Source organism: Sminthopsis crassicaudata, chromosome 3 (assembly GCF_048593235.1).
Source record: "Sminthopsis crassicaudata isolate SCR6 chromosome 3, ASM4859323v1, whole genome shotgun sequence".
Lineage (NCBI taxonomy): Eukaryota > Metazoa > Chordata > Mammalia > Dasyuromorphia > Dasyuridae > Sminthopsis > Sminthopsis crassicaudata.
The window spans coordinates 429,816,219-429,834,831 of NC_133619.1; the positions used below are offsets into that span (position 1 = coordinate 429,816,219).

Genomic DNA, 18,613 nt, shown 5'->3' on the forward strand with positions numbered 1-18,613 from the left:
CATGACTTTAAAAAAAAAAAAAAAAAAAGGGAGGGGGGAGAAGAAAAAGAAAAAAGGTTAAGAGCCTCTGCACCAAAAAAAGACCTTTGATGACTTTTTGGGCAGTAGTAAATATAAGCATTATTACCAAAATAGTCTTTTCTAAACCAGAATATAGATTACTTTTTAAAACTTCCTCTCCTAGAAAGCTGCAAGGTAATAGATTTGACAGATTGAATTTCTTCCAGATAAGTCTTTCTAATCATCAACCTCTGGCAGTTATTACAATCAATCTAATCACAGATAACTCAGTTAAAGACTAATCTGTTTCAGCCAAATCACAATCTCTCTTCAAGACCTCAAAGGCGCTTTATGAATCAGGATTCTCACCTTCAGTTTCAAGAGCCCTCATCAGGCCACTCCAGAGTTAACCCACTTCATTTTCTCTACTCCCCTTTTTTGCTTCACTTCAACGCAATATGGCAAACCCACTCAGGCACAGTTCCCTCATCCCACTACGTTCCAGGGCAACTAATTTCCTCTTCCAACCCACAGACACAAGCACATCAACCTCAAACCTCTCCAATCCCCTTAAACCTCATCAAAGTTTTGTTTTCTCTGCAATTCAAAAACTTGTTGAAATGGCACCTTCTACAGCAGTTTCTCAACTTCCAGTTAGGCAGTACAGTGATTTATTCCTGCCCCCACTTTTTCTGATTAATAACTAATACAGCTCACCTCTTCACACTCTCCCACATAATTTACCCTAATTGTACTAATGCAAGGAGAACCACCTTAAAGACCATCTAGTTCACAGAATGAAACATTCTGTTCTGAAGCTAGGAGGCAGTCAGCAAATTTGGGAAATTATAATTTTGTTCCTCAGTTTTCAAGGAAATTAAAGGGGAAAAAAAAGAGGGACATTGCGCCTTAGGATATTAGTTTCCAACATCAGTCCAGGCTCAAAAACAAGCCTAGCCAGAGTATTTCTTATTTCTCTAAGTTATTATAATACATTATGAAAGTAGACCAGATAAATGAAAAACACTTTTATTATTTCTATTAAAACTTCACTAGGAACAAAACTGTTACATTACCAGGGTAATTCATTTTACTGAAGATAAAACTGAGGCAGAGAGAGACTGTTATGCCATTTGTCCAAGGTTACACTGACAAAACCAGGACTAGAAGCCAGGTCTCCTGGCTCCCAGTATTGTGCTGCTAATGATAATAATAATGCTGATGATGGTGGTGGTGGTGGTGATGATATGTGGATAGCAACAAGATTAACGTAGTGCTTTAGTATGTGCCAAGCACTTTAATAAAAAAGTAAATAAATAAAATGTATAAATATTATGTTTCCTCATTATATATAGTTTTAAAAAGAAGAAATACAAATTATCAACAGGCATATTTTTTCCAAAGCTCCAAATCACTAGTGAGGAGAGAAATTCAAATTAAAATAATTGTATTTTTACCATGTATCCACAAGCAAACTGGCCACTATGACCAAAAAGAAGGAGTTAATGTTGGAAGAACTATGAGAAGTTGGACATATTAATAGACTATTAGTCAGATTATAAAATATTCAGCAAAATAATTTGGAATGAAGTGAGAAAAATTACCAAGTTATTTACACTCTTTGATGCATTCACACTTTGTTGGTGTCTTCCAAATCCCATTTGGAGTTTTTTTGGCAAAGATACTGGAGTAGTTTACCATTTCCTTCTTCTGCTCATTTTACAGATAAGAAAACTGAGGCATAAAGGATCAAGCCCCTTGACCAAGTCACACAGCTAATAATGTCTGTTATTAGACAGATGAGTGCTTTCCTAATTCTAAGCTCCATGCTCTATCTACTATACCACTTAGCTAGCCAGCTCTGAATGATAAATGGCTTAAATCAACTCATTTTTATTAAGCATTATTCCATGGCAGGTCTGTGCTAAGCACCAGGATTACAAGGACAAAAGTGTCTGTCCTTTAAGAGCTGAGATTCTACTATGGGCTATAAGAAATGATGAGTAGGCAAGGAATTCAGAAAAACCTGTAAAGACTTACATGAACTGATGCTTAGTGAAGTGAGCAGAACCAGGAGAACATTGTACACAGGAACGGCAACATTGTACGATGATCAACTATGGTGGACTTAGCTCTTCTCAGCAATACAATGATCTACAACAATTTCAAAAGACTTGTGATGGAAAATATCATCCACAATCAGAGAAAGAGCTATGGAGTCTGAATGCAGATCAAAGCATACTATTTTCCTTTTTTACTTTGTTTTTTTCCCTTTTGTTCTGATTCTTCTATCACAAGACTAATATGGAAATATGTTTAACATGATTGTACGTGTATAGACTTATGAGATTGCTTTCTGTTTTAGGAAAGAGGGAGATAAATTTGGAACTCAAAATCTTACTGAATACTAAAATGAATATTGAAAATTATTTTTACATGTCATTGAAAAAAGTACTATTAAGTGCAAAAAGATTAAAAATTAAAATTTTAAAAAGAGCCTAGATTCTAATGGAAATAGGGATATTCCCCTAAGTATATACATATACATAATGCATATGATATGAAGTGTGAAAGTCAAAGATGGGAACTTGCAAATGGAAGAGAGGGGGAAACTTCATCTATACCAGAGGGATCAATGAAATAGAAATGTGAGCCAATAAACCATACATAAGTATTATTGCAGGCTACATACTATCTTAGTTTTTAAATGAAATGTTATTTTTTTATTGTATTTTTACATATTTTGTTAAATATTTCCCAATAGAATTTTAATCTGGTATTTTGGGCAGTGTCTGACACCTCTGATCTAGAAAATTAGTACTTTAATTTAATCTGGATTGAAAACAAGCATACCCCAAGAGGTAGAGAAGCTAAGGAGGAAGTACCTTCTAAGGCAGAGGAGATAGCTAGTACCCAAGATACAGATATGGGGATGAGTAATACATATACCAAACAGCTAGTATGGCTATATCTCAGTGTCAATCTAGGGAAGCAATATTACCCATCTTCCAGAAGACTGGGTAGGGAATAAATTGTGAAGAGTTCTAAATAACAAACAATTTTATTTATTTATGTTTTATTCTAGTGGTAATAGTATACAAAGTTTATTAAAGAAGGAAAGTAACATGATTAGATCTGCACTTCCAGAAAAATCACAAAATTCACTGATCTATACCCCAACATAGAAGATGGGACTGGAATAGGGAGAGGCTTGAGGTAGAAAGACTTAACAGAGAAGTATTGCAACAGCCCAAACCTAAAATGGAGGTGAGGCAGTGGAAGAAGAGAACGGGGGGCATTTGCAAGAAGTGTTGTAAAGCTAGAAATAATAAACCTTTTCTAGCTACATGATTAATATGTTCTGGCTATATATTGACATTTGCACTCAAATATGTCCTTGATGATGTTAATCAGTAAATTATTCATTTCAGGGTTTGGGTTGCCATGGCCAAAGAATTCTCTGTCAAGTAGCCAGCCTACCAACCAACTTCCCATCCATTCCCACCCCGTTTTACTTAAGCTCAAAAATAAGTATTTGCAGTCTACATCAAAGGCTGCTAGTACATCTAATGAAGATATTAAACCTGACAAAAGGCCCTGAATACAAAAGGATGAATGTTACTTAACACAACTCTTGGTGGGCTAAAAATGCCCCTCCAACCTCTACTTCCTCAACAAGAGCAGCTATTTTATAAACTATTAGGTTAAAACTGAAAATCTAATACAGCCTGCCACTCTGCCCATAAGTGATGGACATTAATTAGTCCAGAAGTAAAAGTCTGCACTTATGTTAAGACCATCCCAATACAGCAACAAAGAAAATCATCAGCATGCTTTCCCAATTTAAACTTTCATTTCCATTGTTTCCGGTCCTTTCTTTGAATTACTTTTTTGCCTTTATCACATTATGCCTATATATAAAAATAATATTATATATTTTCTGATCATACATAGTTTTCAAAAGAAGAAATACAAATTATCAACAGGCATATTTATATATGCCTATATAAAAAAATAAACATGTCTGATTTTTCTACTAGACATAGTCTTTAATTTTAATTGTCATTACTTATAATAAACGAAATAGGGGATCAAGATTGTCTGTCTATAAGAGTTGTTACCTAGGGGAATATAATTCACATAATATAGAATGTCCTTCATAATTTAGATTCCCTACCCCCAAAAATGTAATTTTTTTTCTTTGATGATTTCATTTTACCAAAATGCAAACGTATAGGAACCCTACATAAAATTAACTGCCACTTATACAGGATGTCTCCAAAATCTTAAGGCTGCTCTGAGATTTTCAGATCAACAGTAAAAGACATCATATTTGAGGAGAAATCCACACAACAAAGAGCACAAATGGCATTGACCCCCACAATATTCCAGAAATAGAGGTACTATAATTACACCTGTTTTAATGAAGAAGCTAAGGCTCACTCAGAAAGGTTAACGTGGCCCTAGTCTCCTTTGCTAATTAAATGTAGGGAGTAGGATTTCAAAGTTTTTTCTGACTCCATGACTTCATGTTAAAGTAGTATAGAGATATGGGAAATCATTTTAATCTGCAGTGGTCAGGAAAAGGAATCTGAACAAAAATCGTGAAGAATGGGCAAGGGGTAACGGCCTAGAAGAGAAGGAGGAGGAAAGGATCTAAACAAAATCATAGAAACAGCAAAACACACGGTGTTTTCGAGGTACAGTGCGTGGGCCAGTTTGGCTGGAACAAAAGATTCTTATACACTGGGAGAAATGGGAGATAAAGCTAGAAACACAGATTGGGGCAGAAGGAAGAAAGAAAGACTTGATGAAGAGCCCTCAGAGTTTTCTGAAGCAGAAAATGGTAAGATCAAAGTTATATTTTGGGGAAGATTATTTCGGCAATATTGATAAAAATCACAGATCTAGACCAAAAAGAAATTGGCAACATTATAAGGAAAAACTGGCACTGGGACAAATTAGAAGTGGGAAGACTAGTAAGAGGACTATTTTAATAGCCTAAGTTTTAAGATAAAGAACCTGATTGACTTTACTATGGATTACAATGAATGGATTTGGGGGAGGGGGTGTGACAATGGGATCCCCGAACCTTTTCTACTCCTCCTCTTCCTTGGAGGTAGCCAAGTAAAATAAAAAAGCAAAAAACAAACAATTAAAGCAGGTTACATAAGGGAAGTGATGTTACTTAGAAAGAAACCATTATGAATACTGATAATTAAGATGGTAAATAATTTTTTCACAGATCTTTACTGCTTTTCCTGTAGACAAGAATTTTATGATTTTAAGCACTAACAATATAATCTCCTATACTAAATTCAATCTTACTTGGTAACTGCAACCCCAACAATTTCCAACCCTGTTTTTTTTTTTTTTTTTTAAATAAAGACACAGTAAAACCTGAATATTACAGCATGATTTGATGACTCCCTCCAAAACAGGAAAGAAGCTAAACCTATAACTTGGCAATTGAAATGCTGGCCAATCATGTTTGAGTAAGTTGCAAATGAGAATGGATTGAGGAAGGAAGGAAAGGAGGGAAAGAGGAAAGGAGGAGGGGAAGGGAGGGGAGGGGAGGGGAGGGGAGGGGAGGGGAGGGAAGGGAAGGAAGGGAAGGGAAGGGAAGGAAAAGAGGGAGGAAGGAAGGGAGGGAGGAAGGAAGGGAGGGAGGAAGGAAGGGAGGGAGGAAGGAAGGGAGGGGGAGAGAGAGAGGGAGGGAGGAAGAAAACACAACAACAGATGTGGGAAAGGGAAGGAAAAGAGAGGAGACAAACTACATCAATCAGGAAATAGTAAAGTAAAGAAAAGAATAGAGACAAGATTAGGGAGAGAAAACCAAAAGTCCATCTTGTAAATGAATAGTAATAGAGATGATTCTAAAGTAAATTGAAAAGCTATAAAAATTTAATATGAAGAAGTCAACTTCCTAACTCACAAACATGTCAAAAGGTGGTCCTTATAGGTAAAACTTCATAAAAGAATAGAAGTAGAAAATCCAGATTATGATAGAGCAAAACTACAAAAGATACAAAACTACTAGAGACAACTACAGAGCAAAAACTGGAGACAGTAGTTGTAGAAGACTCAGTTCATCTGGAGATAAAGTCAAGAAGATACTGTATTATTAAATGAAGATGATAGAAATAAATTAATAAAGTACAATTAATTATTAAATTTAAAATAATTTTAGCACTTCTTTCAATTATCTATGAAGAGATTAAAAATAAAGACAACAGAATAAACACTTCAAAACCTGATGCTGACAGCTTACATGAAAAAATCTTACATAGAGGTGTTTTTTTCTATAGGTTAAAAACCACTAATGAATAAATCAAATGAATCAAAACAAAAGCACATGCCTCCACATATATACATATTTTTAATTTCCTGTAGGATTACAGAATTTAAAAGGGTATGAAAAATAAAAACCATAAGTTGGGGAAGTTATGTATACACAAAATTGTGTAAGAAGCAAAATCTCTCAATTTTGGGTATGCATGATACTGTACTTTATACTATATAGGATTCTGACATTAATAAAGTGTATTTCCAAGTTTCTTGTTGAAATCCTGAAAAAAAATTATTTTCATACAGAATTATGACTAGTATTGCATATTCTATTAGACATAGACGAAGGTCTATATTAGACTGAAATATACTCTACTGTCAAAACATTTAGGTTTTGTTTATGTCACTAATTAATTATATTCGAACAAGAGATCTTAATTTTCACTTTAATTTGTAAGCTAACTTTAACATAAGCAGTCCAATCGTTCAGTGATAAAATCTTATGATACTGACAAAATATGAAGAAACATGTTAGATGACTATGATAGCTGTAAATAGAAGCTTCAGAAAGTGATTACTTTTCATGCAAGATCTAGAGGCAATGGTAACTTTAAAAGATATAGTAGCTGCCAAATGTAATATTTTACTTTTTATGCATCTATTTTCCTAAGGCAAAACTATTTACATTTGAAAATCTCCTAAGGCTTAGAGTTAGAATGAACCTTAGTAGTCTAGTTCAGGATGTTAAGTGAAGCAGCTGAGGGCACTGAGCCTGGAATCTGGAAGACCTAAATTCAAATTCAGCCTCAGACAATAACCGGCTCTGTGACCCTGGGCTAGTGATAACTTCAGTTAGTGTCAGTTTCTTCAATTGCAAAATGGGAATAACAATAGCATATGAGGATCCAAAGAATCTTAGCCCAATTCCTGGCAAGTAGTGGGTTATATAAATACTTCCTGTCTTCCCCTTTCTCCTAATTTAAGATTATATTATTGAGTAGTATGATTAAGTAATAAAGCTTCTATCATGAAATCTTTGCTCTCCAGATCCTACCTTATCACTGCACATGTATCTAGGCAGAGAGATAAAAATCACTCTCCTTTATTTTAGATTGGGAAAAAGATTCATACTAATTTTCTAGCAACTCAAGGCCTCTGAAAATGTATTAGAAAGTGTATAGGAGATCAGTAAAACTAACATCCCTGAAAAAAAAAATGACCATCAAATAGAATATCCTGTAATTCTAGAGACCTTAATGGCTGTTTGTATAGCTTGCAAGACCTCCCCCAACAATTCAGTTCATAGCCAAATTTCCCACAATTGTGATTCCACACTAAATTACAAGAGGTCAGTACATTAAAAGATGCAACAAATGAGACAATGATCCTCAAAAATAAATGTGAAGTGTAAAAAAAAGTCACAAAAAGCTCAAGTTCTACAGGGCCTTCCATTTCTTAAAAGTAAATAAATGGAGGAAGCTTTTGAAAGCAATAAAAAGCAGTTTTTCTCCATCTCTTAGAAACACACACACAAAACTTTTTGAGATTATTCCCTGACCAACTGTAATTTAATGTGTAAGATAATCCATTTATGAAGGGCCTAGAAGATTTGTAAAACTAAATACAATTACCATCCTAAGAAAATGAAAAAAATTATGTTTCTACAAAGTCAGGGATGTTAGAGGTAAAGGTAGGATCAAGGAGATGATTTATTAAAAAAGGAAAACAAAAAGTAAAAAAATTCATGTTTCTCTATACCTTTCATTCAGACCAAATGATGTGCAGTTATGATCCTAAAAAGTAATTTTGGACAAGAGATATCTTTATTTTCCCCTAAAGTTAAACAGGATGATAAGTATATTTGCTCTGGGACAGTGAAAGAACAAAGAAACTTCAGAATGGCATTATTGGTACTTCTGGCCTGAAATACTTCCAAAACAAAAGCAGACAAAATCTCAGAAAATGAATTGAGCATCACAATCCAATCCAAAGTTTTACTACTAACCATAAAATTAAAACTTTAAGCCCATATAAAGCGCCAAGTCAAAACAAGATCAGGATTAAAATAACTTTAAAAACAAATTATACACACACACACACACATATCCACGAAGTTATTATGCTTCAGGCTATAAATGATCACTATCATTCAGAGGTATCACCATCATGACACAAATAGATATTAAAAGGAACAACTTATGAGTGTTCATCTCTTTCTATAAAGTTATAGATTGTCAGCATATATAATTTTAATGCTTTTCATTTTCTTCTCTTCAATGCTCTGTTTTGATCAGACACTAGAGATTAAGGGCAACAATATCACTAATCTTGTAAATTATTTTCACCAACCTAAAAGCACATCATCACATTACCCTGAGAGTTCATGCTGAAGTATATTAGGAGTGTTTTGCTAAGTGAACCAATAAACTAATGGACTAAATGTGCTAAAGAATCAAATGCACTAAAGGAAACAACTTACCTACATTAAAATAATAATAACTCACTTACATAGACCTTAGAAAACTCTGACATCAACATTTTAGAAAAAAATAAGTAGATAAGAGTAGAAAAGTAAATGTTTATTTCAAAGCATAATCTTTAAAAATTCCAGAAAATCCCAGATGATTAAGAAGTTTTTCCTAAAACACACTCTTAATCTCTAGGAGTTTCCCATTCTCAAAGCAATTTACAATTTAAAAACACCCCAGGGAGAAAAGTAAAGATAAAGTTTTGCTAGATATTACTTGCTGAAGACATGTGTCTAATGAATTGAAGGCACCAAAGTTCTCAATACCACACCAAAATACTCCCCCCCAAATAAAAGACAACGTATAGCAGAATATCTAGCTTGCAAGAATCATTAATTTAACTGAAATTCTCTCTTGAATATATATACCAGACAAGTGTGGTCACCCAGTTCTGGGTTGAAAGACTTCAGGAGTCACTTGGAAGACTTGCTATAATCTGCATTCTCCATTTCAAAATTGTTTTCTATTCTGCAATCCAAAGCAAACTTTATTTCTACTCATGTTTTTTAAAGTACTTCATCTGTACTTATAATTGCTGCATTATTTGTGGTCTCTGTCTTACTTCACAAATTCGAAACTGTATTTGCATACTATTTTCAGCTTTAAAAAGTACTTTTACATTTGTCATTTCATTTGAAATACACAACCACTCTAAAAGATAGATAAGTTATATATGTGATTGAAAATTTGACAGAAAGGTTTATAGAAGAACAGTCAGACCTTGTTGTACTCGATCAAGAAGTTTACTGACAAAAGGGAGTCCCCAAATAATGCATACCAAGTTAGGGGAAAGTCAGCCTCAGAATGTTTCCTCAGCTTTGCTTGGTAACCAATTGTGATTCTGTCACTCACAAATTTATCCAAGTAAACTTTTCATATATTTTAAATATCACCTTGAGAAATGAGCTCCACTAAGTTTATTTCTAACTATAGTAAGCATTATTTCTTTTATTGGTATCAAACTTAAATTAATCAACTCTCAAGAGTTGCTCCCCTACCCCAAGACCCACTCCCCCACTAATACTCTAGTATTGTTAGGGATCGAATCTGATGTTCACCAAATACACTACAATCACAAGGTTAAAGATTTCACTCAGGCTTTCCCAATCAGTCTTCCTTTGTAGAGTCTAGATCCTATACGTGTCTCTTCTCTATTTTAAAAGCAATTAAAAGAAGCTAACACTCTACCAAGGGGGAGCCCTCCACTCCTCTAATAACCTCCCTACGAGATCACCTACCATTTACATGGTATAGATTTAGCTTTCCTTCATGTCCCCAGCCTCAATAAAGATAAGCCCAGAATGTTTTTCGGGGTGATGGACTGAGAGTTCTTGAAAACTGGAGATGGAAAGAGAATGGAGACAGAGGACCCAAACGAACCACCTTTTGCTTTTCTACTGCCAATACTACAACTTAAGTCAAGAAAAAGTTGAATTCCAACCCTTCCAATATTATTTAGGCATTCTATGAATGTAAAATACTTGAGTTACTATCTCACTAGGGCATATCAAGGTTCAGTTAAGATTATGTATGTGCATTAAAGTATTATGTAAATGTCAATGTTATTATTTCTTTTGTCTTGCAAACCAACTTGGCATACGGCCAAGGAAGACTTACCCTGCAGCTCAGATGAAAAGTTGGGCTAACCTTTGGTATATTTTAGAGGGTCCCTTTCCCTAAGTTAGAAGTCGTCAATTAATATAAATACACACACACACACATATATTGGATTTAACATATTTTAACATATTTAACATGTATTGGACTACTTGCCATTTAGGGGAAGGGGTGGAGGAAGGAGTGAAACATCTGGAACAGAAAGTTTTGCAAAGGTCAATGTTGACAAATTACTCATGTTTTGTAAATAAAAAGCTTAAAAAAAGTCATAAGCTAATTTGGGGGAGCTATAAGAGGCTTTATTAAATCCTACAAATATCCTTTGATTTTACTAGTAAATCAAAAATACTTTGAAATGAAGACAGAATGGGTTTCATCCATAAAGACCTAAGCCTTATGCTTGATCATGAAAGAACATTTTTCTAGCTATTTGAACTTAGTGTTCTAAAGCACATCCAAGGGGAAAAAACCAACATGCATTTGACCCTAAGATATTACTAGTGATAAAAAAAAAAAAAAAAAAAAAATCATGAACTCAAAAAAGGAAAATGAAATCTCTAAAATTCTAAAATTCCATCAAAGGGGGAAAAAAAGGATTATTTTTGTGGTTTTGTGGTCAAATTATCAAAATAGTTAACAAACACAATTTTAAACTAACAGCATGATACCAAAAAAAGATAATTTTAAATAAAAAAAACAACTAGAGTTAGTCATTAAGAGTTGGGCTTAGGAAAAAAAAGTATAATAAAGAAACAAAATACACTATTCCACTATTAATTAACCATCAATTATAAACTATATCACTCTAAAAATGGTCACATTAATTTAGCAGCGACAACTTTACTATATGAAATAAAACATACATATCTCGGGTAACAACAAATGTTCTCTGGTAGGCAAGGATAAAGAGAAATACAAGTCCCTTCTGAAAAAAGAACAAGGGGACATATTCTCTGCTGGTAATCAGAGATGTTAAACAGTTATATTTTTAAAAACCCTCTTAAAATCTCAACAGGTAGTATCTAGAATAGTTTAAAGGTAAAAGAATTCAAGCCAGTTCCTTCCAGATTTTAATGAATTTCAAAAACAACAAAAGAACACCCTACTTTTATCAAAATAATTAAGAAAAAAAATAACCTTTTTTTTTCCCCCATTTCTTTTACGGAATTCCAGGACCTCTATAGCTTTGTTCTGAGCACTCTAAAGTGAAATTTTGCCATAATCTATCTGGACAAAAAGACTTGGGGAGCAAGGAAAAGATTGACTACATTGCTCAGTAAAAATAACAGGAGGAGTTCTTTTAGATCTTAAAATATCCTGAAAATCTTTAAGCAGAATTAGAGGTGATTTAGTTGTCAATGGAAGGAAGCAATTCAACAAATATTTATTGAGCATCTAATATGTGCAAGGCCTTCACAGTATTAGGTACTGAAATTACTTTGGGGGTTTAAATAGCAATGCATTAGGGAGGTTAGCATTATTAAAAGTCTCAGTTGATTAACTTAATTTTATTCAGTTCAATTTTTTTTCATAATAAAAATCTCAAGTATTTTTTGCAACTTTTTTCACCTGTATTCAGGAGGTAGTTTTTGGTAGTAAAACAATACTAATGCCTACTGTTATCCTCACACATTTGGTAAATCAAAGTTTTAAAGCTTAATTTTATGATCATCGCTTTCTTATTTGTAAGAAGTTTAATTTTACTAATCAATGCTTACCAGATAGGTAAAATTCTCTTCTATTATATTTTAAGTATTTTAGTGAATATTTATGGCTCAGAGAACCTGAGAAGTGAAGACTGCTAACAAATGAGTAAGTAATTACTGAATAAAAGCAATATGTTCAGCATGATTATGAAGGGAAAAAATGGCATACAATAAAGGATTTCAACAAAGCATGCAACAAGTACAATCTCACTCTTTTGCATAGTTTCTTTGTCTATGGCAGTCTGATGAACTGACTATTCAGAGAAATGGAATTATTTGGATTTGAAAATAAATTATTTTATGTTAATCATATACTATTAAACATCTCCAAGGAAGGGGCAAAATAGTATATTGTGAAAAAGGTACCAGAGTTGAATCAGAGCGCCTGGGTTGCAATTCTGGCTCTAATATATGGCCTCAGCTTCCTCATTTACAAATGTAAGTTAGCCTGCACAATTCATAAGTAAGTCTGATGAACCTACCACCAAGTCTTCAATGAAAGTATTTCTTGCTATTATATCTTCTAAAAGTATACTCTTAAATGTATTGGTGAGCTCATCAAAAAATTCCCTTTAACCAAATTTATATCCCATTTTGAAAAAATAAAAACTACCTTGTGACTTTCAGCAAATGAATTAACTTCTCAAAATCTTAAATTTTCTCAAGAGTAAAATAAAGAATTGCATTAGATGATCACAAAGATCCCTATCAGACAATCAACATTAAAACCTAGCCTCAGACACTTATTAGCTATGTAACCCTGGGCAAGTCACTTAACCTTATTTGCCTCAGTTTTCTCAAGAAATGACAAACCCCTCGAATATCTTTGCTAAGAAAATCCCAAATGATCTGACATAACTAAAAGACTGAACAACAATAATGTATGGGGGACCTGTAACTGATATTCAATAATTCAATGAAAGGCCATACAACTTGAATCTGGCTCAAAGTCATCTAACAATAGTCATGTGAATAAATACATTAGGAATTAATTAGGGGGGAAAAATGAAGAAAAATATATCAATCAATCCAACTATTGCAGCAGAGGAGGAAAAAAGGAAAGAAAATTAATTACAGTCACCAAAAAGGCACTTTCAAATCCCAGAGAGAAGCCTCTTTTCAGAGGTTTAATCCTGAATCCCTGAGAAATAGCTGACAGTAAACTAAGGTCCTGTAGTCAAAACAGGTAGCAGATGAATATAATGTGAAATGAAATCAATCTCTTACTAATAGGCAAGGGGAACCAGTCAAAGCTTGACAAGCCCATTGGAGCTTTAATTGTTTCTTAATCAGAAGAACCAAGGCCAATTGCAAATCATATATTACAGAAACTGTTTTCAGATCTTTCAAGTATACTCATACTAACATTATAATCAGATGCTGTGAATTAACCATGCTGTTTTGATGTCAAGAATTAACTACTTATAAGTATCCACATTCAAATATGGTTTGAGTTTGCATAGATTTTATGATGTCAAAAGTTCCACTATCATATATTAATAAACACCATTTCAAATTATCTGGCATGTTACAAGACTTCCAGGTTTGGGGTACACTTTAATCCACCTTTTCCAGGAGTCTGGCCTTGTGATTTCAATGATAGGGAACTCCTTCAATCAATGTAGACTAGCACCATGCTCAGCAATTTATAATCTTTAGTGGTCTGGCCCACTGAGAGATTATGTGATTTACTCAAGGTTACACAACTAGTACATGACAGACAGAATCTGAATCCCTATCTTCTCGACTCTGGCACCAAGGCCCCACACTAATTTAAGGTTATTTGCCAGAGTTCAGAAGTGTCTCTTCTAAAAACTGAATATTCTAAATATATTGTAAATGCTCAAGGTAAAGAATGGTCTTATCATCATCAGGAAGGAGAAACTGGATTCATAGTAGGCGCTAATCAAGTACCTGACAACTGACATTTCTCTGCCACAAATATCACTATTTTTGTACTAAAACCATGACAAATGTAAGAAGTTAATATCATATTTGGACAGTCACAGGTTAGACTTTCTAAAATAGTCATCAATGTGTTTGTCATGAATGAAAGTGTATTGTAAGAAACTTGGACAATATAATGTAACCTTATCTAAAAAATGCTAGAATCATCACTGTCAAAAATACACAAATTCTCCTTTAGCTCCTAGATATATTAGGATATTTATACTATAGGTTCAAATGTGATACATATATTAGAAAGTCTCACTGACAGGAATTATTAAAATATTATGTATTGAGTTATGGCAATCTTAGTCTTTTTTTTATCACTCAATAACTTTAATTATGAAATAGAAATATGTAGAATATAGAAACTCATCATATCACTCAGGAAAACAAAAATAATTCAAAATATCACAGTTCATTCCATAGCAAATCTCTTGTAGAATGACACTAATGAAGACATTACACAGAAGTTGTGTTAACTCAATTAAGAAACTTGTTAAACATCAGAAAAGTAAGAAAATCTTTTTGGAAGTTTACTGTTCAGCTTTTTTAAAAATTCTATGTAATTTTCTTCTTTGATTCAAATTTTCATTTTTTGGGGAGAGAAACTTATGTAAACTCTTTAAGATACAAACAATATAATACAATGCATAGAAAGGCTTGTCTTAAAATCAGGAAGAATTGGGTACAATTTCTGCTTGGTATACATTGGGTATAAGACCATGCATGGGCTAAATCCTAACTCCTCCATAACCATGAGAAAATTTACTAAGCCTATAAACTACAAGTCTGCATCAGTGGTTAAAGTTCTCATACCCAAGTTTTCCAAATTGATGAAATCACAAGCCTGGACAAAAACAAATGACACTGCACTGGCAGCAGACCTTTGGATTAACTCAACACACCAAAATGTGACACAGAGGAAGGTACTTTTAAAAGGTCACTGAGCACAAATCCCTTATTTTAAAAAGAGAGACACTGACTCAGAAAGATTAAGTTTCTTGCCCACACAGGTAGTAAACGGCAAATCCAAGATTTAACTGCATATCCAGTTCTCTCCACTGAACCAGGCTTATCCATTAGATGCAACAAGGTCAGACAAAGAAAATCTGCTAGAGCCCCCAAATCTCTCCTCTAAAAAAGGAATATTCCAACTAAACCACCAAACATCTAAGTCTACTAATGGAAACGGAGATAGTCTTTCAAAAAATTATGGATTAACACACTATAATTCTACAAATAAGAGTTTCTCCACTGAAAGTGAAGAGTCCAAGAATTTAATGTATAGTCGAACATTCATATGTTAAATGCTTCCTTAAAAAAGTGTTCTCTTCCCCAAATGGTCACATTCTAAAAATGATGACCACATGGACATATGTATGCTCTTCAATTCTCCTTCCCCAAACATATTTAGAGACCTCAAAACCGTCAATTGAGCAATATGGGCAATCTATGAATCCACTATCCATACTGACTGAAAGCAGTCTACAATCCTTTCATACCTGATGATCGATGAATGGCTGAGTTTCTATGGCCAAAAAAAAAAAGTCATCACCCATTAACAAACTTTCCAGTAATGAGCCTTTCTAAACTTGGCCCTCTGACAAAAGACACAGACCAATGTCTGGCCCATAATCAAAGGCTATGCAGAAAAAGAGACCTACTAGAATTTTACTTCTATTGACAAAACTTTCAAAAACTCAGGATCACACCACTATGCTTCAGTGAGACATCTAAGTAGGAAGAGTGTACTGTATGTCAATAAAAGTACAAACCCAAATATATAAATGTGCAATATAGTTGTATTTGTATATTACTTTATGTGTCGCCCAGAAATTTGCTCATTAAATGAATGGAGAGAAAAACCATGTAATAGTTCAGTTTGCATTATTAAACATAAGCTAGAGGTTATAAAGTCAAAGAGTTTAGGAAATCTGTTCTTTGTCACAACCACAAGCATATTAGTTCACTTCACCATTTTACTAGTGTAATAATTAAACTTGAAGTAGTAATTTCATTGTCTTGAATGAGCCCTGATGTTTAGAGAAAGAGACAGTGAAAGCATCAATGAACTATGCTCCTGCTCTCTAAAATAACTCTCAATGGACTTTTGGACATATTTCTGGATTTGCTGAGTTGAATATATTTAACTATTTTAACACCCAACTATTGCTAAAGGGCACGTCACACATTTAGGTCACACTTTTATACAAAGAAAACACCCAAATCAATTCATATCACAAGCAGATGGTAAGAATTTTTTTTTTTTTTTGGAGATTTCAGACTTTCCCTGTCATATCAAAATCCTCAAGTAGTTTGTACTAACACATCTAGATTTTTTTTTTCTTAGTAAAACAGAAGGAAAAAAACAAATTCTAGAAATTATAACTCTTCTAACAATTCATCTACAGACATTACGGACTATTGGTTAAAAAAATCAAAACCATGGCTAAAATTTGTCCTATAAAGACCTGACATAAAGAATTCGGACATAAGGCTACCTATTCAAAATGAGTCTGTGTACACTTTATAGGGAAAAAAAAAAAAACACCCAAAACCCTTTTCTTTTCAATTCACCTGAAATATAAAGCTTATATGCTAAAAAGATAACTCATACAAAATCACCACCACATAAGCTGGGATCAGATCACAACAGTGAATACATAAAACACAAAAGTAATTGTATTGTTCTAAGGAGTATGATTCATAGATCCCACAAAAGGATTTCATCTTTAATATTATAAATCTTTAGATACAGCAAAGATACATCTAAAAACACCAATACATCATATCAAAACTAAAAATTTCTCCCCAATAACCCATTTTTCTTAAATACAAATACTAGCTCCTGAATATTTAGAGTAGAACATTATTTCTAAAGTTTGCTCTCTAGAAATAAGTTACATTCAGATGTCTCTGAAAGTAAGACCAGTGAAATGGAAAATATTACTCAATTTTATTTTTTCAAGCTTATTCTTTCAAACTTATTCTGCTAATTTACTTCAATTTAGTTTTCTTAGGTTGCAGTAAAAGTAATTCTTTTCATTATAACTCACTTACTTTTAATCCATGTATTTAAATTCTCTAGTTCACCAAGAAAACATTTTAGATCATTCTAACTAGATCAAGATATTATATTAAAAGCTCTAGCAATAACTAAACTCATTATTTTAGCACATAAAATGTGTCCTTCAAGCACACTTCCTTAAATCAAATAAAATAGTGATAATCTATATTCTATCTATTTCTAATGTTATAGTTATATTTTCTGCTCTTAGGTCAATTAGATTAAGATTTCACAAAAGAAGAAAACTTTAAAGCTTAGAAATTTGTTTAAAGTTTTCACAATATACTTTTGAATTTGATACACTCAACAACATAAATACCACAATAAAAAATAGTATCATTCAAAGTAATCTCCCTTAAAAGATGCAAAATCAATGTATTCACAAATCAATACTTGCATGACATTCCATCAAACTTTTTTTCTCTCATAGTTATTTAATTTGTCTTAGAATAATCCACCTGTAAAAGCCAAAATTAAATGGGCTTGCCTGTTTTGTTCAGCAAACATTAAGAACATTCATTAACTTCTCCAGATTGTCCCTAATTTAAAAAACAAACAAACAAAAAGATTTCTGTTACATACCTGCAGTTCGGAGGTGGATCAAGGGTTATTTCAGCTAGCTCTTTCTGAATTCTGTTGGTGAAATGAGAACAGACACAAAGCATTGGAGATAGTCTATAGAATAATCAGGGAATTACACTGCCCTCTACCAACATGCAGTTAAATGCAAGACTGGCTTTGCCTTCAGTAATGCTAACATGGCTGCTTCCTCTTTGTTCTCAGAGGCATAACCCAAATCCCCTAACAGAAACTTTGCAGCTTTTTTCTTTCTTACTACTATAAATAAATGAGATGTGGACACCTGATTTGGGTAGCAATCTTCCACTAGCACTGAGTAAAGTGAATAAAATCCATTTTAGAACACTTTTTACTTAAGAGATTCTCTTTTCAAGCTTATATGCAAATGAGGCAAGAAGGGAGGAGGGAATGCACTAGAATATTTGACAATGACTTTAAACGAGTTTTACTGAGGCAGAATTAACAAGCTACAGGAGGGAGTACACAAATAGTTTTGACAATATTTTATCTGTTTCTTTGAACCCCAAAACATTTACAAATCAATTGCTGGAAATTTACAAACATTTTCACAAAAACACTTTGAAGGATTTTTACTTTTAGCATTTGAGTGATTCTCTTTCCCACATCCTAAGTACAGTACTCAAATTGAAAAGTGTATTTTAAGATTACAAACTAAGCATGTGTGGTAGCTTCCGTCAACTTCAGAAACTTGACTTTTGCTTTTCATCTTTGTCTTTCAAAAATTTTGGAAGCTTTGATGATTTTAAACTTGTTTAATAAGTTCTCTGACAACAGGCTACAACAAAATGAATCATTTATGTCAACATTTAACCATTTCAAGTACTGCACATGTTTAATGAGCTCCAAATTAAGGTAAC

The 18,613-nt window shown here is 33.3% G+C and overlaps 1 protein-coding gene across 7 annotated transcripts in view; it reads right to left on the bottom strand.

Annotated features, from left to right (window-relative positions):
* Window positions 1-18,613, bottom strand: part of UBE2E3 (ubiquitin conjugating enzyme E2 E3) — a 100,556-nt gene that overhangs the window by 77,704 nt on the left and 4,239 nt on the right. For all 7 annotated transcript variants that reach the window (XM_074302970.1, XM_074302965.1, XM_074302964.1 and 4 more), the window contains exon 3: window positions 17,739-17,789. In XM_074302970.1, coding sequence (XP_074159071.1) covers window positions 17,739-17,789 — 51 coding nt within the window. The remainder of the gene's footprint in view (window positions 1-17,738; window positions 17,790-18,613) is intronic.